Source organism: Leuresthes tenuis, unplaced genomic scaffold (assembly GCF_036924035.1).
Source record: "Leuresthes tenuis unplaced genomic scaffold, fLeuTen1.0.hap1 SCAF_12, whole genome shotgun sequence".
Lineage (NCBI taxonomy): Eukaryota > Metazoa > Chordata > Actinopteri > Atheriniformes > Atherinopsidae > Leuresthes > Leuresthes tenuis.
In genome coordinates, this window is record NW_027325366.1 from 32,884,160 (window position 1) to 32,906,814 (window position 22,655).

The following is a 22,655-nucleotide window of genomic DNA, read 5'->3' on the forward strand; positions in this document are numbered from 1 at the left end:
CATGTGAATTGTCTGCAACGTCATTTTGACTCCTTTAATTTAAGATATCTGAAAAGGGAAATGTAGATATCTTTAATTGAGGTGAATTAAACTAATAAAAATACTTGAACTGGATTTATGACGAGTCGTAATTCAGTTACCAATATTCACATGGCAGAAACCCGCAACTGAATTGTAAATATCTGTGATGATAAACCGCACATTAATGGCAAAAGTGACGTCATTACTCCGAGAAATAATGTAGTTGTGGATATCTGACATGTGCTTCCTGATATCTGCAACACATATCCAGTCTAATTAAATGTTAAAATGCCAGATGCCACAGCACCACAGTGTCAGGAACCTGTTTTGTTCTGAAGTCTGTTTTTTGTCTCGTCATTTCCTGTTTTATTTTGAAATTCACTAACTTTCCTCTCGTTTCAGGTTCCTTCCCTTCCTCTTGTGTCAAACGTCTGATTGTCTGCCCTGATCCCAAAGTGTTTCCCCCTGATGTGTTCAAACAGTTTCCGTTTCAGTGTGTTGCAACTCTTGAGTTCTTCACCCTCACGCCTTGAAACCCAGAGCCTGTAGTCGAGTCCCTCCTGCAGAGTCTTTAGTTTGTAAACCTTTTCCATAGTTTTAATACTAGCTGAAGTCATTTTTCACAGCCTGATTTTCGTTCCTACGGAGCCCCGCAGAGGACACGAAAAAAAAGAAAAAAGGACGGTCTTTTGCGAGATCTTTTTATAGATCAATTATATCAAATGAGATCTATAATTACATCCGGTTAAGTTCGGCTCATGGAAATACATACAAACATGGAGTGGGATAAATTTATTGAATTTTATTTTGAAATGGGCCTAAAATACAGTGAGATAAAAACGGTGCTCAGCAGTAGACACGGCTTTGAAATTAGCGAGAGACACCTCAAAAGATTCCTGAGTGAGAGAGGACTTTCTCGACGAAACACGGCGAGATCTCGCAAAAGTCTGTCCTTTTTTTTTTTTCCACCCATAATTTTTTTCCCCGTGTCCTCCGTACATTCCTCCGTTTTTGGAGAGATTTTTTTTTGTTGTTCATAGAAACCTCTGCTAGTGGAGCGCTTTGATTTAAGAACTTCTTCTGTTTAAGTCCGCCTCACCAGGAGATCGAGAGAGTTAATTTGTAATCTTTAACAGCCTTATTTTCCTCCTAGAGTGGAGAGAGCTTTGTTTGATCATTTTCATGATCAAACTCTCCTCAAGAGTAGTTATTGAGGAGAGCGCTTCAGGAGTTTCACAGCCGTTGATTTGCTCTGTTCAGGAACTTCTCCTGTGGTTTTGTTCCAATAAAAACACCTTGTTCTGAAACTCCCTGCATCTGTGTTCATCTGGGCCTTGTCACACCGTTTGTATTCCTGGTCGTCCTGTGTCAGAGCTTCAGGCTCCGCCCCCTCAGAAACGACCTGATGATGAGAAACAATCTGACTTCTGATGTTTCCCAGAGTCTAAATAATCCTCAAACATTCTGATTATTTCCAGGTTTACCTGAAAATACAACTCTGACTTTGGTCTCCCAAACTGAAATAATTAGACACAAACTCACCCAAGAGGATTATTTGTCTAATTTCTGTTTTTTTTTCACTTTCAGAACAGGCCAATCAGACGATCCGCTCTGCCAGAGAGGGATGCCCAGCTGTGCCAACGTTTCCATGTATGAAGAGAGTCCCACCAAGTATCTTTTCATTTTGCTCAACATTGGACCGGAAGCGATGAAGCTGGCTTATATGTGCCAGATCTCCATGGAGATTAAAGATGTGGATCACACTGTAAACGGAGAACCGACCAAACTCGAGGAAGCAGTGGAAACTCAAACTGGTGAGGAAACAAAGTGAGATTCAGTCGGTTTTACATGTAGTTATCTTACAAAAGAGGGCTGATTCAGTTCAGTTTTATTTATAAAGCGCCAGATTACAACAACTGTCATCTCAAGGCACTTAAATAACACTTAAATAACACTTAAATAACACTTAAATAACACTTAAATAACACTTAAATAACACTTAAATAACACAGTCCAATTCAAGCCAATTGGAATTCAATTCATTGTAATCATAATCCAACGAAATCCAATTGATTAATTTCAAAATAAGCATTATTTTTTATGCTCAACACATCAGCATCTTACCTTTGTTCGAGGCTCATTTCGCTCTTCGGCGTGAGCTTATTCAGTTAAAAGCAGAAAATTAAATGTTTTTCTTTATTTGTGCTCATTTTTCAAGCCGCTCAACACACATTTAATCAGATAACGACTCGTGAAAAATGCAAATATTAAGCAAAGCTGCCAAATCTGTTAGTTAGATTAGTTATTTAGTAATTAAATTCTAATTAAAACTGAATGTGAAATCTTCTATTTGTACGTTCTGCGGCTGTTTTTCATCATGTGAGTCAGTTTCGTGCATTTCAGTTTCATTCATCTCTATAATCTTCAGAGCAGTTTGTTCATCATCTTCATCATTGAGTCTGACTCACAACATTTTTATCTTGAAAACATGCTGTAAATGGATGTTATGGCGCGATAAAAGAGAAAATCCCCTCAGCAAAAAGCTTTTACAGCATGAAACATGACGTCTGAACGGGCAGATTTCTGCGGTAGAAATCAGCGGATGGACAAAAAGTCACAAATTGCACAAGTTCTCGAGTCTCGAGTTTCCTTCAGCTCAACTTTTAACCTTCTGTTCCATTTCCTTGTTCTCTTTAGAGATTTAATCTAAAAAAAAAAAGCTTTACCAGGTATTTTTCTGACCTGGAAATGTATAAATGTGGCTGTTTTTTATCATATTTTCTTTGATAATTGCTTTAAATCTTCTTTTGAGTGTTAATTTCCTGGTTCTTGGTCCTTCTCTCAGCTGCTTGTTTGAGATTGAGCAAGAAAAATGAACTTTGAGCTCATGGAAAGACAACCACATCGAGCCGGTGCTGGAGGTGTAAACCACAGAAGTATAAAGTGGAAATAACCTCGATTTGTCTTTATCAGGTCAGAACGTGAAAGAGGAGCAATGCGAGCCGACTCCTCGTCTTTCTCTTCTCTCTTATAAGCTGAGGTGGATCCTGACCGGCCTGCTCGCCTTGCTGTTCGTGTACAGCTGTGTCGTCACCCATCTCTACCTCAGACGCATGGTGAATATCTAACTTGGTGCTTTTTCTCACGTTTAAATCTCTGCAGGACTCAGGAAGCAACAAGCATTAAAACTTTAAAACTGGGTTGTTTTTGTCCAGGTACGTTCTGCTGGATCAGAACCATCAGCATTTGAATAAATAATAAGAATAAATTCATTATAGCGTTAATTATCATCCTAAAACACTGGAGCCAAATCTAACAATGGGCTTAAATGATGGTGCAAAACTGCCTGTCAGGTCAGCAGCATTCACCCTGTGAGAGGCCTGCTTATCAGGAGGCTTTACCCCTTAAATCTATAGCAACCACACCGCCGACTCCACATTTACTCCTCATCTGATCGGCCTCATGTGTTCGTAAACGAAGCTGAAGCCACGATACGATGCTGCGCCTCACAGCCATCCCACCACAGGCTGAAGTGGTGGTATTTAAAAAAAGACATTTCTGAGATATTTTGGCTTCTCTGCAGACGTGACGGACTGTGGCTGATCTTCATGTAAAGTCTGTGGCTGCAGCTACATTTTCAGCCACGAGGGAAGAATTTCACACTTAAAACCCACTTAAAAACGATGAAACGTGCATCCTGAGGGGCTCTATGAAATGAGAGTTGAGTGTTTGCATCTTCACCTCACGTTAATGTTCCCTGACGCTCCTGCAAGCTGCTTAGCTTCAGCCTCAGATTAACCTCAGTTTAGCTTCATTCTCAGCTGAGATGATTCGATGTTCTTGGCCTTGAAGCTTTGGTTAATGAGTCGTTAATGATAAGACTCATTAATGAGATCGATGCTGCATGTTGTGGACCTCAGGAGTCACTTTTAACACCTAATAGGTTTCACATGTTTATCAGTCTAATAAGTCATTTAGATCCATAATGACCTCTTAGTTTTAAATTAAGCAGTAAAACTGAAAAGTCTTTTACAGGCGGTTGAATCCAGCGTTTTCTGCCGGTGAACAAGCTGCTCACTGCAGTGATGTGAGAGCCCTTCTGTGGTTTCAGAAGGAAAATATCAAATCTCTTTCTCTGAATTCTTTTTCTCCAACAACGCCGCCACACGTTGGCCTAGATATGCTGTTGCACGACTGCACCGTGACACGTGAACGTTAAAAACTAAACGTTGTTCCACACAAAACAGAAGAAAAAACACTGGAACTCATCCCTGACCTTTGTTTGCTTAAGTGTTGTTTTTGTGTTTCAGAACAGCAACAAAGACTGTGAGGACTCCACCTATGTAGAGATGAGGAAAGCTCCCGTGCCTCTGAATCAGCATTTGGACATTTATTGTGTGTAGCTTCCTCCTCTGTCCTCATCACTCTGACCATACTGATTATATTTCAGTATTTACAACCAGCATTTGGATTTTTATTAAAGATTTTTCTCTTTGGTTTAGGAAACCGATGTACTACTGAGCATGAACAGCAGGGGGAGACAAAACCTGCCTGAAGAAACTGACTTTTCTCATGACACTGATCTGAACCTTTTTCAGTCAGTGATCCAAACATCTAACGTTTAAGAATTAAATAAGAGTTAAAGAAGCATTCAGTGCATTTGAGTCTGGCTGAAGATCCTGACTAAATCTGTAAAAACAAAGACAATTATGGATTTAATTTACATTATTTTATACAGTGTAATCTGTGTTCACTTCAGTCTTTTCACACAAACATTATAGTGTTTTTACTGCTTTTTATGACTTCTTTGTATGCTTATTCCTTTATGCTGAGCACTCGTTGGTGAACCTCTGTCTGGTCTCTAATAGCACGATAAGGCTTTCCTGGTTTGAAAAGCACGGGACAGTTGGACGATTGTTCATCAACTCCACAAAAATAAGGACAAATTTGTTCCTGATCTTCCCACTGAGGACAGTTTTTCTTGGATATGGACATTCCTAAAGATCGAAAGAGACGAAGCAGTGGAAGAAGCACCTGTCACATGTATAAACTACAGTTTTTCTTCTATATCTTTAATGTCACATTTAATTTGATCACATTCAATCAATAAAAAATGTAAATAACAACCCGGCACTGGACAGCCTTTCCATATGAAAATGTTTAGGTAATGACACAGATTACAGTAAAAGGCCTCATCCTATTGTCTTAAATATAAACCACAGAATAGAAAATGATCAGCTGTATATGTAAAAAAAACAGAGCCATGTGGTTAAAGGCAGGAGAGTAGCAGGTTGCACCTTAGATGTAAACCTGACAATGAACAGAAGAGGGCAACAGCAGCATCGTCATATTCTTCATGACTTCTGTCACATGCAGCTCACCCAAAACTAAGAATTAACTTCACTTTGGTTTGAATTCATTCGCTTGGATACAGTCTGTGTCTTTGATGATGTGTCAGGACCACAAATATGAGAGTTTAAAAGCTTTATGAAGAAAGAAACAGTATCAGAGAGGACAGAAAACTTCATTTAGAAGTTTGAATTAATCTAGACCTGAGCATTCACACCACAAAACATAAAAGCATGTCACCAGCTGCTGGTTTCTGGTGTGACAACACACCTGAATGTAGTTGCACACATGAAAGACGAATCTTTTTGTGGTTGTGTGTCACAAGAAGGTCTGACAAAGAACAACAAAAGCCGTCAGTGCGAAACGGGGAGAAGTTGCCTGAGAAAAACAACAGTATCTCATGGTCTTTGTGTGGGAAGATTCCAGCTGTCACAGCTAAACATACAAGTGCATGGTGTGAAAAAAGAGAAGAGGAAAACAACTTGTACACTCTGTGACTGCAGTTCTTCATGGATCAGAGTCACAGTTTACTCTGTCACGTTGTTATGAAACTTTAGATCCACCTGACAAACGCAGTGTGGTTCAGTACAGTTTATGAAAAATAAGATTTAAGGTCAGATTCATTGTCATTCATACACATTAAATTTGTCCTCTGCTTTTAACCCATCCAGGTTGGCACCTGATGACACATGCACAGGGTCACATGCTCATAGAAACAGATGCCATACACTGGAGCGGTGGGAAGCCAATCACAGCATGGGGGTACGGTGCCTTGCTCAAGGGAACATCAGCCATATCATGTAATCATGGACTGCCAGTTCTCCAGTCTCCAGTCCAGTTAGCTGTGGTGAAAGTGTGAATCAAACCGCCAGTCTTTCAGTTATTGGACGATCACTGTCACCGCTGAGCCACGGCAGCACCAAGCATGACCAAAGCATGTCCCAAGCATGACCCAAGCATGACCCAAGCATGTCGAAAGCATGACACAAGTATGACCCAAGCATGACTCAAGCATGACCCAAGCATGACTCAAGCATGACCCAAGCATGAACCAAGCATGACCCAAGGATGACCCAAGCATGTCCCAAGCATGACTCAAGCGTGACCCAAGCATGACCCAAGCATGACTCAAGCATGACCCAAGCATGAACCAAGCATGACCCAAGGATGACCCAAGCATGTCCCAAGCATGACTCAAGCGTGACCCAAGCATGACCCAAGCATGTCCTAAGCGTGACCCAAGCGTGACCCAAGCATGAACCAAGCATGACCCAAGCATGACTCAAGCATGACCCAAGGATGACCCAAGCATGACCCAAGCATGTCCCAAGCATGACCCAAGCATGACCCAAGCATGAACCAAGCATGACCCAAGGATGACCCAAGCATGACCCAAGCATGTCCCAAGCATGACCCAAGCATGACCCAAGCGTGACCCAAGCGTGACCCAAGCATGAACCAAGCATGACCCAAGCATGAACCAAGCATGACCCAAGGATGACCCAAGCATGACCCAAGCATGTCCCAAGCATGACCCAAGCATGACCCAAGCATGAACCAAGCATGACCCAAGCATGTCCCAAGCATGACCCAAGGATGACCCAAGCATGACCCAAGCATGACCAAAGCATGTCTCAAGCATGACCCAAGCATGACCCAAGCATGAACCAAGCATGACCCAAGCATGACCCAAGCATGAACCAAGCATGACCCAAGCATGTCCCAAGCATGACCCAAGGATGACCCAAGCATGACCCAAGCGTGACCAAAGCATGTCTCAAGCATGACCCAATAACTGTTTTCATCCTTTAACTCTCTGAAAAGACAATAATGATAAAAAATGCTCATGCTTGGACAGACTTTAAATTGCTGATGTAATCATGAGTGAACCCACATTTTCTGTAGAGTTCACCCAAACAGTTGGTGCTCATTCAACAAAACAAACTCTGGAAAAATAATAGAGAAACTAGAGGTAAAAGTGATGTGTTCATTCATTATTTTCATATAAATATGTTGTTTATGAGCGTGCACGCGTGTGAGCATGGGGCTTTTTCCCTCCCTACTGGGCCGTATGTAACACTAAACCACTAATCTTCCCCTGACCTTACCCAGGTGTTTCATATCCTGACTTTAACCTGTATATTTTAGGTTTACCTTGTGAATTTCCATGCAGTCGTCATTTTAAGTGAGGTTTATGTTATTGTAAGCTACTTTGCCACGTAATGTTTACATCAAATTGTAGATGATGTGATTTAAAAGCTAATAAATGCTGTTTAATGAGATGTAAAATGAGGTGTAAAATCAGTTCTTAGCTCTCAGTAACACAGGAAGGATCGGTCCTCTAAGCATTGATGGATTAAGGAAAAACTTTTGTGTCTGTGTCCTTTGTCTGCCTTCAGGTTTTTCTTTCCACCTGAAACAGCCTGCGGGTGTGGATGCCAGTCTAAGATGTGAGGTGAATGCACATTCCTTTGTGCGATCAGCACAAAGAATAAAAGAATGATAATTGAAGTGGAAGAGGAGCTGAGGGGGAGGGTGTGACTGACGTCTGTCTTTGTGTTCATGCAGCACTAACACATGGCGACAGGTGATGTGAAGCTACACAGGTGTTTATTTGCCCTGAACTGATTATAGGACTGTCACAGGTCATAAGCCTGCTTTCAGTTCCTCCATGTAGGTTTTTGATCGATTGGCAACTATCAGATCTGACTGCTGTGTTGCACAAAGTTCAGACCTTTGTGAACTTCACACTTGATGAAAAACAAGACGAGTTGCATCATGCTACATTAAGTTTGGATAATGTGATGTGACTATCTTACATCAGGCTCACAGAAGTGTTTGTTAACACCTCTGATTGGAACGATTCCACTGAGACGAGAGTTTGTTGTCATCAGGCACAAATATGAGGAGGTGTGAATCCTGGACGGGAGCGATTCATAGGAGAGTCATTAACGATACGCACGTGCACGTTTGTTTTCTTAAACGTCTGATATGAATCCGCTCCCCTGGGCTTTGGAGCTCAGGTCTAAGGAAGATAACAAACAGTCTTTAATTAGAACAAAGATTAATGACAAGAAGAGCAAAGTTTTCTTCCTCTACTTTCCCTACTTGGTGATTTTTCCATAAAACCAGTAACTTTTTTGTTTGTTTTTCTAAATAAAAGCTTTTCCTGTGCTCTACCAGTACCCACATCTGAATAAGGACAGTTGGGTGGTTAATCAAACACTGAGCCATGAAAAATTGTTGCTATACGGAAAAAAGAGAAGTCATAAGTCCTTGGATATAAGTTTAGGGAGAAAGAATGAAAGAATTATTAAGTTTACGCAACTTCCTCGACGTTCAGAACAAGATTAATAAATAATAAATAAATATATATGTAATAACATATAGGCATGGCCTGCGTTCCTTCTGCTATCAGGCTGCTAAATGCTTTGAATCTGAAATTAGTATCCTGTTGACCTGTGGGTTTTTATGTTGGCATGTTGTTACTGAATTATTGGAGTCATTTAGTTTATTTACTGATTATTCTCTCCATATCAGGGATGTGTTGCTTAAGCCTGCTAATGATGTCTTGGTCTGAATCAGGTGTGTTGAAGTAAGGAAACATCTAAAACCTGGATGGCAGATCCATCCATCCATCCATCATCCATCATCCACCCATCCATCCATCATCCACCCATCCATCCATCCATCCATCCATCCATCCATCACCCATCCATCATCCACCCATCCATCCATCCATCCATCCACCCATCCATCACCCATCCATCCATCCATCCATCCATCCATCCATCCATCCATCCATCCATCCATCTTCTGGATCCGCTTAATTTAGGGGGGCTGGAGCCCATCCCAGCTGTCATTGGGTCAGAGGCGGGGTACACCTTGGACAGTTTGTCAGTCAGTCCCAGGGTCACAAAGAGACAAACGAGACACACAAACATCCAAGTTCACACTGACTCTGAGGGACAATTTAGAGTCACCAGTTAACCTAACATGCATGTTGTTGGACAGTGGGAGGAAGCCAGAATACCCGGAGAGAACCCGCGCATACACGGGGAGAACATGCAAACTCCACACAGAAAGGCCCCAGTTGGGTGTTGAACCTGGAACCTTCTTGCTGTGAGGTGCATGATAACCACCACACCATCGTGCATCCCTGTGCTGGCAGACAAAATGTTGCAGGAACGCACTTAAATTTCACGTTTAAACTAAACACACAATAGGCACAAAACCAAGGACTGGCAGGGAAAGTTTATTCAGATGGAGCTAAATTCTCCAGGTGTGGTCATTAAAACTGGGGCCAGGTATGTGGGAGAAGCAGAAACCAAGATTAACTGAGAAAAGGAATGCACCGACGAAAGAATACAGGAAATGAGATAAAAGAGCTGATGTGGAAAATAAACATGGGTGACAAGGTCGCATGACAACAGAATCAAATCTAGTCAGAAAAACTAAAACAATGTTAGGAAATGCTGATGGAGGACATGGAAATCTGAGTTGGAGAAACACGAACATAGAAAGGCCGAGTCTCAGTGGAGAAGACGTGCACAGATGTGTGGAGGAAGAGGAGGCAGGTGGATATAAATGTGCTGTGTGACGATAACATTCTTTGAGAATTGAGGAGCTTCTCCATCCTGTGACGATGGAGGAAACTGAACTCTGCTTTCCACAACTTTTCAACGCCTCCTGCAGGAGGATACAGCGTCCTCACTTTGAGGTCATGTTGACTTACATTATACTGTCCTCCATCTCTGTGCTGACTGCTGTTCTCAACCTGTTTGTCATCATCTCCATCTCACACTTCAGGTAGCAACACACTATTTTTTCATTGTTTACATATTTAACTCTAAGGGACAAGAAGAGTTGAAATGTTTCTGTTGTTCCTCCACAGGAAGCTCCACACTCCCACCAACCTCCTCCTCCTCTCTCTGGCTGTGTCAGACTTCTTTGTCGGCCTCTTGTTGTTCTTTCAGACTGAGCTCATAGACGGCTGCTGGTTCCTCGGTGACATCATGTGTACTCTATATCAGTATTTAGCATATGTCATTACCTCTGCATCCATAGGAACCATGATGATCATATCTATTGATCGCTATGTGGCTATTTGTTACCCTATGCATTACACCTCCAAAATCACACAGAAACGAATGAAGATCTGTGTCTGTGCGTGTTGGATCTGTTCATTAATATTTCAGAGTCTGATTCTGATGGATAACCTGAAACAACCAGGCAGTTATAACTCCTGCTTTGGAGAGTGTGCCTTTGTTATTAATTACATTGCAGGATATGCAGATCTGACTTTTTCCTTCATCGTTCCCATTGGTGTAATTATAGTTCTGTATCTCAGAGTATTTGTGGTGGCTGTGTCTCAGGCTCGGGCCATGCGCTCTCATATCACCGCCACCAATCTCAAACATTCAGTAACTGCTAAGAAATCTGAGCTGAAAGCAGCCAGGGCTCTCGGTGTTGTTGTGGTTGTGTTTCTACTGTGTATGTGCCCATATTATTGTGTTGCTCTCTCAGGCCAAGATAGCTCTCTCAGTGCTTCATCTGCTGCTTTTGTAATATGTTTGTTCTTCTTTAATTCCTGTCTCAATCCCATAATCTATGCCTTTTTTTACCCCTGGTTCAGGAAAGCCATTCAGCTCATTGTTACACTTCAGATACTGAAGCCTGACTCCTGTGACATCAACATGATGTAAAGACACTTCATGATACTTGAGCTCAGCACAGATAATAGTATTTAGATTTGAAGATACTTTGAGTTCCTCTGTTTCCACAAACACATCATCAGTTACATCAAGTTCAAGTGTGTGGGTTTACTTTTGTTAAACATGTGAAATACATAATTGGCATTAAAGGAGGACGCCTGTTCAGAGGGCTGTTGTGTTCAATTTAACATGTTTCTTGAACTATTTCGATTATATTTAAATGTAGGTAAGAGGAGCATATCAACACTGCAGTATTATTATTGTGACACCAGATTAATGCCTGTAATCACTGAGGTGTAACAATTCTGAAATCAGGACTAAAATTACATGCAAAAATCTATGAATCTTTTTAAAGTTCCACCTTTCTGTGTCAGTCTAGTTTGTATCTTCCCTGGTCATCTTTTCGAAGGCCTCACATTAAATGTTTGACTAGAGCACTTGGATAATAACCTTCCAAATGTAATGGTTGATAGAGTACAGAACAGCTATGCAGGGTTTTTCTGTTCGTGCTTTTTTTTCTCTGTCACACACAGATGGAGGAATTGGACACTTCACCTTTCGATAGGCACACGACTGCTCTTCCTCCTCAGCTACAGTCATGATAAGTGACAAACTGTATGTCCCATTTCAGCTTATTAGTATCCGGACATCTGTATAACTCTGTATATTCCATGTGTGCTGTTGGGTTTACTGTTTACTATCCTTTGTTGTTATTCTCAGTTGTTACCACCATCTTCTATGTCTTTGCTTTTATAAGTCAAAGCCTCGGTCTGTAACTGTAGAAGGTAGACTAAACACCAAGGCCAGTCTGTATACTCTTTTAAATGTATACATGTAGAAGTCGAGCAACAGTTACAGCTTGACTTGACCATTGAACTGGACCACCGTCCATGTAAATGTTTACATGTACAGGAGTGGAATCAGGTTATTGGCTAAAGTTAAAGACACTGTAACTCTGTGGACTGTATGAGAAAAGGTTCAAGATATTCTGCTGCTTCTAACCTCCTCTGTGAGAGATACTGGGCCGTGTAAATACAGCTGAATTCACTGCACAGAGATGGCCTTTAAGTTACTTGAATGGTGATTCTGTTAGATGAGGCTGCGGTTATAAAATCAAGCTTTTATTAGAGCAGAGCGACACTCTGGAAATGTTTTTATTATTATTATGTTTATGCATTTAGCAGACGCTTTTATCCAAAGCGACTTACAGATAGGCATGTAGGGTAGGGGGTCTTGTCTAAGGACCCCTACTGGAGATAATACCTTTCATGCAGGGGATTTGAACTCAGGTCTCCTACACGGAAGGTGGCAATCATACCACTACACTATCCAGTCCCATTATTATTATATCATATATAATATATTATTAATATACATTTTACAGTTTTTACTAGAAGAAACTTTGGAGCTTTGGAACTTTGGAGCATGAACAGAGAACCTAATAACATTTGTGTCACTTTACTGTTGGGAAACAGTACACATGTACACATGGAGAATACAATTTAAGACTGACATGTGTACATGTATCTTAAAAGTCCAGTTTCGGTCAGCATTAATGACAATGATTAGTTTCTCTCCAGTGTAATGTTACTGTGCTTATTCTAACATTATTAGATATATTTTAAAAGTCCAGCTTTAGTTGGACCAACACAATAATTCTGTTTTTCCTAACATCATGTAAACATGTTATAATAACTGCTTTCACTGCGGGCAGCTGTTGGGCAACTGAAGGGGGACTTAGTCTAAGTGACTACCCTATAAAAAATTGCTACTTTACTGTTTTCTCTGTATAGCAAATAAATGCATAAAGTAAGTGTTTTCTTCTCTTGTGTGTCTAACTATAAAAAGTGTAATGAAATTAATTTATATCAGGGGTAGCATATTTTGATAGTTCAATAACATCCTATCAAGTAATGCTACTTCACAAAGGTGCTCCAGCTACATGCCATCTATCTTAAATAAGACAAAAGCACGAAGAAACGGGGTTTTGAGGATGTTCCTTACCGTGCTTCTACATATCGAAAACGAACTACAGATAATATAGTAACATCGTCAACGTAGTAACATATTAAACAGAGGCAAGGATAATTTGACACAGTCCATGCAATTATTTCAAAAGAACGGTCATTGTACAATCTACATGCTGAATGTACTTTTTAACAAGGCCAAAAGCAGAAATAATTGGGATTTTGAGGATGTTACTCTCCATTAACAGCGTGGACTGATGAGCCGCAACTAGCTGCAACACAGGGTCTCAAAAAATTATGGGCGTGCCAATCAAACTTCGAAAATCGACTCGGCGCATGCGCAAAACCACAAAATAGCAGTTCTCGACAACATCACATCATCTCCGTGGACTTCAATCATGCTGATCTGAAAGCAGTCCTCCCCAAATTCTATCAACACATAAAGTGTACAGCCAGGAGGGAAAAAATACTGGACAAGTTGTAAACAAACATCAGACAGGCCTACAGGGCTAAACCCCTAGCAGACCTCAACCAGTCTCATTACATGTCCCTGCTTCTGATCCCTGCATACTAGGGGTGCAACGGTACAGGTAACCCATGATTTTTGGGCCACAGATTCGGTTCAGTTTAGTTTTTGTGCATAAAGACAACAACCCCCCCCCCTTGTGTCGGGCTTGGAGGGCAATTTTGGGGGCTTACGGGTGGGGCTGTCTTGCCCCCCCAATGACTGCTGGGATAGGCTCCAGCCCACCCGCTACCCGATTGACGGATTGACGGTGTATAGAAAATGGATGGATGGATGAATGGGCAGTTGATGGGCATCAAGGGGAGCTTTATAAAGCTTCCCTTGGCAAAGCAAATCTGTTTGGCATAAAAGGTAATCAGATTACAATTCTGCTGCCGTAATGCTGGACAAGACAAGGGGAAGAAAAATAGACTCAACTTTAACTGTGGTAAAGGGCTTGTTTATAGATCATACAGCTTTGACACAACGGCAGCTACGTTTTAGGTAGCCAGAGGACCTCATCTCATGTCTCTCACCCTCTAACTCCCACTCTAAAATGCTTAAAAAAAACATTCTCCAACAAATTCCTCTCACGTCCAAAATGTCTGCCTGATCTAGACCAATTTTACCTCAAAACGTAGGTATTTTAGTCCTCTTTCACCAAATGTGACTCTCATTGAGCTTGACCTCACAGATTTCTCACAGATCACCTCTGAGCGCAGAGAGGCAAACTCCAGCTCCCATACTTTGCTATTATAAACAGGCCGAGCCATGAAATCAGTGTGAAAGACTCATTTTAAGACTGCCATAAAAAACGAGCCACACACAGGAGCAGAATAAAAATAAAACTGCTGGCTTCACCGTCCCTTCTGGCACTCACAGTTCAAGAATTATTCGGATACGAATTCTACTTTTCAAACAGCGACCGTTTGTTCCAGACTTGTGCTTCATTATTAAACCCCATGATTTTAAGGGGACAAAGTGAGGTGCAGATTTGACAGTTGGCAGGTGCAGCTGTTGCCCATAGCAACTAATGAGGGGCCAGACCCAAGATGGCTGCCCTGTTCGAATACAGCTGGTGAGGGCAGAGTCAACATGGCTGGCCTATTGTAACAGCTTTATGCCAGCCTGTTTTATCTCTGCTCCTAATACAAAATAACATGACAGCCTTGGTCTCTTAGACATCCCATCACACAATACCATTATAAAGAGGCCCTCCTTTTCTCCTTTATACATATATGTATATATTTATTACCAATACAATTCAGTTTACATCAACACAACTTTGTCTGTCTATATTCTATTCTGTTTATACTATTACACCTGTGCAATTCTTGTAAATACCTGTGTCAATTCTGGAATTTTTTTTACTTTTACTCACTTTTATCTCACTAATTATTTTTATACTTTGTTTGTTTGTTTTAACTCTATATCAGTCGAGCGCCATTTAATTGTAACTTTGCAAAAGTGACAATGACAATAAAGTCTTGTCTTATCTTACCTGAACAGGCCTCTGAGTAAACAACAATTAAAAAACAAAACTTCAACACAACAATACCTGAGCAGGGCAGCGATCCACCAACACCCTGACTCAGTTTCAGGTTTCTTTTTCGTACCACGTAGCATTTAGTGGCTGAGTGCCACACTGCAGCACCAACTTGATACTACACTTGGCGGATGTTCTTGTTTTTCTGTCTCTTTACACACTCCACTGATTTTCCTATAACCTCTCTGGCCCACTGGTGGGAAAGCTGTAGTACAGTGGAGGGTCATTAATTCAGTCATTGTTTGGTGGGGGAACCTGCAACCAAGTAAACTGGTTCAGTTATTTCCCGCCCAAATGGCCTCATATTAGGCGTGATGCCAGTGGAGCCATGTTTTGTTGTACAATCCACCTTGACTGCAAATGGGATCATTAGATCTCAGTCCTACTGGCAGCGCTCTGCCATAGTGACCAGAATCTTTTGGCAATGTGGTGTTAAAGCAGTTCACGTGTCTATCTAATTGTGGGTGGAAAGATGTGCTTTGTATCTTTTCAATCCCCAAAAGCTCACAGCAGACTTGAAATTGGTGCCCTGGTCACTGTGTGCAGTGTGTGGTGCCCCGTACCAGCACAGCCACCCTGAGACAATCTTATCTGCTACTGTTGAGGCCTTTTTGTTGGGCAGTGGGTAAGCTTCCAACCACTTGCTAAGATAATCCTGTACCACAAGAATGTATTGGTCATGTCTTTCAGTTTCATCCAGTGGTTTCATCAGGTTGACTGCTATTCTTTCCATGGGAGCACCAACCCTCAATGTGCCCAGTTGCTCATGAGACAATAATTTATCCCAGTCTAGAACCTTGTGGAACACCATAAATGTGCAACCTCTATTGGTCACCACTCTCATGACCAGTAGAGGTCACATATGTTTTGAGTGTAATTTTATGTCAACAAATACCACAAAGAAATGTTTAAGTGAGGTAGACAGTCTCATAAAGTTTTTTTAGTTTGGGTATATTTATGCAAACAACTGCAACCAAAAGGTAGTGTGTTAAGGTGAGAAAAATAAAGTTTGGGACACATGAAAAACAACAATTGACAACCTTTAATCACACTTGACAACAATCATAAAAGTTACAGAACATCAGTTTCTATAGGGACCAAAGCCATAGAGAAAAGGTGAGAAAGATGGAGGAAAGGAAGCATATAAAAGTGTTTCAGTCAGAGAGCAGTCAGAGTTCAGCAGCTTCTCCATCCTGTGATGATGGAGGAAACTGAACTCTGCTTTCCACAGCTCAACGCCTCCCGCAGGAGGATACAGCTTCCTCACTTTGAGACCATGTTGATTTACGTTCTGCTGTCCTGTATTTCTGTGCCGACTGTGATTCTCAACACGCTCGTCATCATCTCCATCTCACACTTCAGGTAGAAACACATTATTTTTTTATGTTTTCATGTTTAACTCTGTGCTGTATCTGCTTTCTTATGAATGATAACTGATATAAGGGACAAGAAGAGTTGAAATGTTTCTGTTGTTCCTCCACAGGAAGCTCCATACTCCCACCAACCTCCTCCTCCTCTCTCTGGCTGTGTCAGACTTCTTTGTCGGTATCTTGTTGTTCTTTCTTATTGTACTCATAGACGGCTGGTTCCTTGGTGACCTCATGTGTACTCTATATCAGTATTCAACATATGTCATTACCTCTGCATCCACAGGAAACATGGTGATCATATCTATTGATCGCTATGTGGCTATTTGTTACCCTCTGCATTACACCTCCACAATCACACAGAAACGAATGAAGATCTGTGTCTGTGTGTGTTGGATCTGTTCATTAATATTTCAGAATCTGATTCTGATGGATAACCTGAAACAACCAGGCAGGTATAACTCCTGCTTTGGAGAATGTGTCTTTGTTATTAACGACATTGCAGGATATGCAGATCTGACTTTTTCCTTCATTGTTCCCATTGCTGTAATTATAGTTCTGTATCTCAGAGTATTTGTGGTGGCTGTGTCTCAGGCTCGGGCCATGCGCTCTCATATCACCGCCACCAATCTCAAACATTCAGTAACTGCTAAGAAATCTGAGCTGAAAGCAGCCAGGGCTCTCGGTGTTGTTGTGGTTGTGTTTCTACTGTGTTTGTGCCCATATTATTGTATCATTCTTTCAGGTCAAGATAGCTCTCTCAATGCATCTGATGCTTTTGTAGCATGTTTGTATGCCTTTAACTCCTGTCTCAACCCCATAATCTATGCCTTTTTTTACCCCTGGTTCAGGAAATCCATTCAGCTCATTGTTACACTTCAGATACTGAAGCCTGACTCCTGTGACATCAACATGATGTAAAGACACTTCATGATACTTGAGCTCAGCACAGATAATAGTATTTAGATGTGAAGATAGTTTGAGTTCCTCTGTTTCCACAAACACATCATCAGTTACATCAAGTTCAAGTGTGTGGGTTTACTTTTGTTAAACCTGTGAAATACATAATTGGCATTAAAGGAGGACGCCTATTCTGAGGGCTGTTGTTCTTAAACTATTTCGATGATATTTAAATGTAGGTAAGAGGATGTTCTCTCACTTTCAGAGGAGCATATCAACACTGCAGTATTATTACTGTGACACCAGATTAATGCCTGTAATCACTGACGTGTAACAATTCTTAAATTAGGACTAAAATTACATGCAAACATCCATAAATCTTTTTAAAGTTCCATCTTTCTGTGTCAGTCTAGTTTGTATCTTCCCTGGTAATCTTTTCGAAGGCCTCACATGAAATGTATGACTAGAGCACTTGGATAATTACCTTCCAAATGTAATTATTGATAGAGAACAGAACAGCTATGCAGGGTTTTTCAGTTCGTGCTTTTCTTTCTCTGTCACACACAGATGGAGGAATTGGACACTTCATCTTTCGATAGGCACACAACTGCTCTTCCTCCTCAGCTACAGTCATGATAAGTGACAAACTGATAAATGTAAACATGTAGAAGTCGAGCAACAGTTACAGCTTGACTTGACCATTGAACTGGACCACCGTCCATGTAAATGTTTACATGTACAGGAGTGGAATCAGGTTATTGGCTAAAGTTTATCAGACACTGTAACACTGTGGACTGTATGAGAAAAGGTTCAAGATATTCTGCTGCTTCTAACCTCCTCTGTGGGAGATCTTGGTACATGTAAGTCCAGCTGAATTCACTGCACAGAGATGGCCTTTAAGTTACTTGAATGGTGATTCTGTTAGATGAGGCTGCGGTTATAAAATCAAGATTTTATTAGAGCAGAGCGACAGTCTGGAAATGTTTTTATTATTATTATTGGGACTTCACATGGATTAATATACACTTTACAGTTTTTACTAGTAGATGGAACTTTGGAGCATGAACTTAGAACCTAATAACATTTGTGTCACTTTACTGTTGGGAAACAGTACACATGTACACATGGAGAATACAATTTAAGACTGACATGTGTACATGTATCTTAAAAGTCCAGTATCGGTCAGCATTAATGACAATGATTAGTTTCTCTCCAGTGTAATGTTACTGTGCTTATTCTAACATTATTAGATATATTTTAAAAGTCCAGCTTTAGTTGGACTAACACAATAATTCTATTTTTCCTAACATCATCTAAACATGTTATAATGACTGCTTTGACTGTGGGCAGCTGTTGGGCAACTGAAGGGGAATTAGTCTATGTGACTACCCTATCAAAAATTGTTACTTTAAGGTTTTCTCTGTATAGCAAATAAATGCATAAAGTAAGTGTTTTCTTCTCTTGTGTGTCAAACTATAAAAAGTGTAATCAAATCAATTTATATCATGGGTAGCATATTTTGATAGTTCACAAAGGTGCTCCAGCTACATGCTATCTATCTTAAATAAGCCAAAAGCGAGAAGAAAGGGGGTTTTGAGGATGTTCCTTACTGTGCTTCTACATATCGAAAACGAACTAGAGATAATATAGTAAAGGCACTCTTTCCACCCAACATGGCTGGCCTATTGTAACCCTGAGACAGTCTTGTCTGCTACTGTTGAGGCCTTTTTGTTGGGCAGTGGGTAAGCTTCCAACCACTTGCTAAGACAGTCCTGTAACACAAGAATGTATTGGTCATGTCTTTCAGTTTCATCCAGTGGTTTCATCAGGTTGACTGCTATTCTTTCCATGGGAGCACCAACCCTCACTATGCCCAGTTGCTCATGATGTTCCCTGAAAGTAACATGTACTCAGAGATAAGAATTCATCCCATTCCAGAACGTAGGTATTTTAGTCCTCTTTCACCAAATGTGACTCTCGTTGAGCTTTGCCTCACAGATTTCTCACAGATCAACTCTGAGCGCAGAGAGGCACACTCCAGCTCCCATACTTTGCTATTATAAACAGGCCGAGCCATAAAATCAATGTGAAAGAATCATTTTAAGACTGCCATAAAAAACGAGCCACACACAGGAGCAGAATAAAAATAAAACTGCTGGCTTCCCCCGTCCCTTCTGGCACTCACAGTTCAAGAATTATTCGGATACGACTTCTACTTTTCAAACAGCGACCGTTTGTTCCAGACTTGTGCTTCATTATTAAACCCCATGATTTTAAGGGGACAAAGTGAGGTGCAGATTTGACAGTTGGCAGGTGCAGCTGTTGCCCATAGCAACTAATGAGGGGCCAGACCCAAGATGGCTGCCCTGTTCAAATACAGCTGATGAGGGCAGACCCAACATGGCTGGCCTATTGTAACCCTGAGACGGTCTTGTCTGCTACTGTTGAGGCCTTTTTGTTGGGCAGTGGGTAAGCTTCCAACCACTTGCTAAGATAATACTCTAACACAAGAATGTATTGGTCATGTCTTTCAGTTTCATCCAGTGGTTTCATCAGGTTGACTGCTATTCTTTCCATGGGAGCACCAACCCTCACTGTGCCCAGTTGCTCATGATGTTCCCTGAAGGTAACATGTACTCAGAGATGAGAATTCATCCCAGTCCAGAACCTTGTGGAACACCATAAATGGTTACTTGGTCACCACTCTCATGACCACTAAAGGTCACATATGTTTTGAGTGTAATTTTATGTCAACAAATACCACAAATAAATGTTTAAGTGAGGTAGATAGTCTCATAAAGTTTTTTTAGTTTGGATATATTTATGCAAACAACTGCAACCAAAAAGTAGTGTGTTAAGGTGAGAAAAATATATAGTTTGGGCAACATGAAAAACAACAATCGACAACCTTTAATCACACTTGACAACAATCATAGAAGTTACAGAACATCAGTTTCTATAGGGACCAAAGCCGTAGTGAAACGTGAGAAAGAAGGAGGAAGCATATAAAAGGGTTTCAGTCAGAGAGCAGTCAGAGTTCAGCAGCTTCTCCATCCCGTGATGAAGGAGGAAACTGAACTCTGCTTTCCACAGCTCAACACCTCCTGCAGGAGGATACAGCTTCCTCACTTTGAGACCATGTTGATTTACGTTCTGCTGTCCTGTATTTCTGTGCTGACTATGATTCTCAACACGCTCGTCATCATCTCCATCTCACACTTCAGGTAGAAACACACTATTTTTTTATGTTTTCATGTTTAACTCTGTGCTGTATCCGCTTTCTTATGAATGATAACTGATATAAGGGACAAGAAGAGTTGAAATGTTTCTGTTGTTCCTCCACAGGAAGCTCCACACTCCCACCAACCTCCTCCTCCTCTCTCTGGCTGTGTCAGACTTCTCTGTCGGTATCTTGTTGTTCTTTCTTATTGTGCTCATTGACGGCTGGTTCCTTGGTGACCTCATGTGTACTCTATATCAGTATTCAACATATGTCATTAGCTCTGCATCCACAGGAAACATGGTGATTATATCTATTGATCGCTATGTGGCTATTTGTTACCCTCTGCATTACACCTCCAAAATCACACAGAAACGAATGAAGATCTGTGTCTGTGTGTGTTGGATCGGTTCATTAATATTTCAGAGTCTGATTGTGATGGATAACCTGAAACAGCCAGGCAGGTATAACTCCGGCTTTGGAGAATGTGTCTTTGTTGTTAACGACATTGCAGGATATACAGATCTGACTTTTTCCTTCATTGTTCCCATTGCTGTAATTATAGTTCTGTATCTCAGAGTATTTGTGGTGGCTGTGTCTCAGGCTCGGGCCATGCGCTCTCATATCACCGCCACCAATCTCAAACATTCAGTAACTGCTAAGAAATCTGAGCTGAAAGCAGCCAGGACTCTCGGTGTTGTTGTGGTTGTGTTTCTACTGTGTTTGTGCCCATATTATTGTGTTACTCTCTCAGGCCAAGATAGCTCTCTCAGTGCATCTGATGCTTTTGTAGCATGTTTGTATGCCTTTAACTCCTGTCTAAATCCCATAATCTATGCCTTTTTTTACCCCTGGTTCAGGAAAGCCATTCAGCTCATTGTTACACTTCAGATACTGAAGCCTGACTCCTGTGACATCAACATGATGTAAAGACACTTCATGATACTTGAGCTCAGCACAGATAAAAGTATTTAGATGTGAAGATACTTTGAGTTCCAAACACATCATCAATTACATCAAGTTCAAATTTATGGGTTTACTTTTGTTAAACCTGTGAAATACATAATTGGCATTAAAAGAGGACGCCTGTTCTGAGGGCTGTTGTTCTTAAACTATTTCGATGATATTTAAATGTAGGTGAGGATGTTTTCTCACTTTCAGAGGAGCATATCAACACTGCAGTATTATTACTGTGACACCAGATTAATGCCTGTAATCACTGAGCTGTAAAAATTCTTAAATTAGGACTAAAATTACATGCAAACATCCATAAATCTTTTTAAAGTTCCATCTTTCTGTGTCAGTCTAGTTTGTATCTTCCCTGGTAATCTTTTCGAAGGCCTCACATGAAATTTATGACAAGAGCACTTGTATAATAACCTTCCAAATGTAATGATTGATAGAGAACAGAACAGCTATGCAGGGCTTTTTCTCTGTCACACAGATGGAGGCATTGGACACTTTGACATATGGTCCTTGAAGCTGGAAAGCAGCTTTATAGGAAATTCAGATGGATTAATATACACTTTCCTGTTTTTACTAAAGATTGAACTTTGGAGCATCAACAGAGAACCTAATAACATTTGTGTCTGATTGAACGTTTACATCCAGAAGGGATTCGAACCCCAAGAGGATTATCTGCAAGTGTGGGTCAGGTTTTGAGAGTCTCGATTTCATTCAGACTGACATGTGTACATTTATCTTAAAAGTCCAGTTTTGGTCAGCATTAATGACAATGATTAGTTTCTCTCCAGTGTAATGTTACTGTGCTTATTCTAACATTATTAAATATATTTTAAAAGTCCAGCTTTAGTTGTACCAACACAATAATTCTATCTTTCCTAACTCCATGTTAACATGTTATAATCACTGCTTTCAATGAACAGTTTCTCCTCTGTTTTCCTTGTGTATCACATTTATTCACAAGCATCCTAATAAACATGAGCTGTAAACAAAATGTCCTATCAGGGCTGACCTCAGAGCCATTTTTAGATCTATGAAGTTTTGCTGAAAATGATTTAAAGCTCTCCTATGAGCTGTCACCTTATCGTGGTGGGGGAGTTTGC

At 40.8% G+C, this 22,655-nt stretch overlaps 3 protein-coding genes across 3 annotated transcripts; all 3 read left to right on the plus strand.

Annotated features, from left to right (window-relative positions):
- Positions 1–10,015: 10,015 nt before the first annotated feature.
- On the plus strand, positions 10,016–11,075 carry LOC140319267 (trace amine-associated receptor 13c-like). The gene is made up of 2 exons (XM_072396857.1): positions 10,016–10,179; positions 10,265–11,075. The coding sequence occupies exons 1-2, from the start codon at positions 10,016–10,018 to the stop codon at positions 11,073–11,075; spliced, it is 975 nt and encodes a 324-aa protein (XP_072252958.1).
- A 5,228-nt stretch (positions 11,076–16,303) lies between these two features.
- On the plus strand, positions 16,304–17,390 carry LOC140319269 (trace amine-associated receptor 13c-like). Its single transcript, XM_072396858.1, has 2 exons — positions 16,304–16,464; positions 16,586–17,390. The coding sequence occupies exons 1-2, from the start codon at positions 16,304–16,306 to the stop codon at positions 17,388–17,390; spliced, it is 966 nt and encodes a 321-aa protein (XP_072252959.1).
- A 3,039-nt stretch (positions 17,391–20,429) lies between these two features.
- On the plus strand, positions 20,430–21,519 carry LOC140319270 (trace amine-associated receptor 13c-like). Its single transcript, XM_072396859.1, has 2 exons — positions 20,430–20,593; positions 20,715–21,519. The coding sequence occupies exons 1-2, from the start codon at positions 20,430–20,432 to the stop codon at positions 21,517–21,519; spliced, it is 969 nt and encodes a 322-aa protein (XP_072252960.1).
- Positions 21,520–22,655: the final 1,136 nt, after the last annotated feature.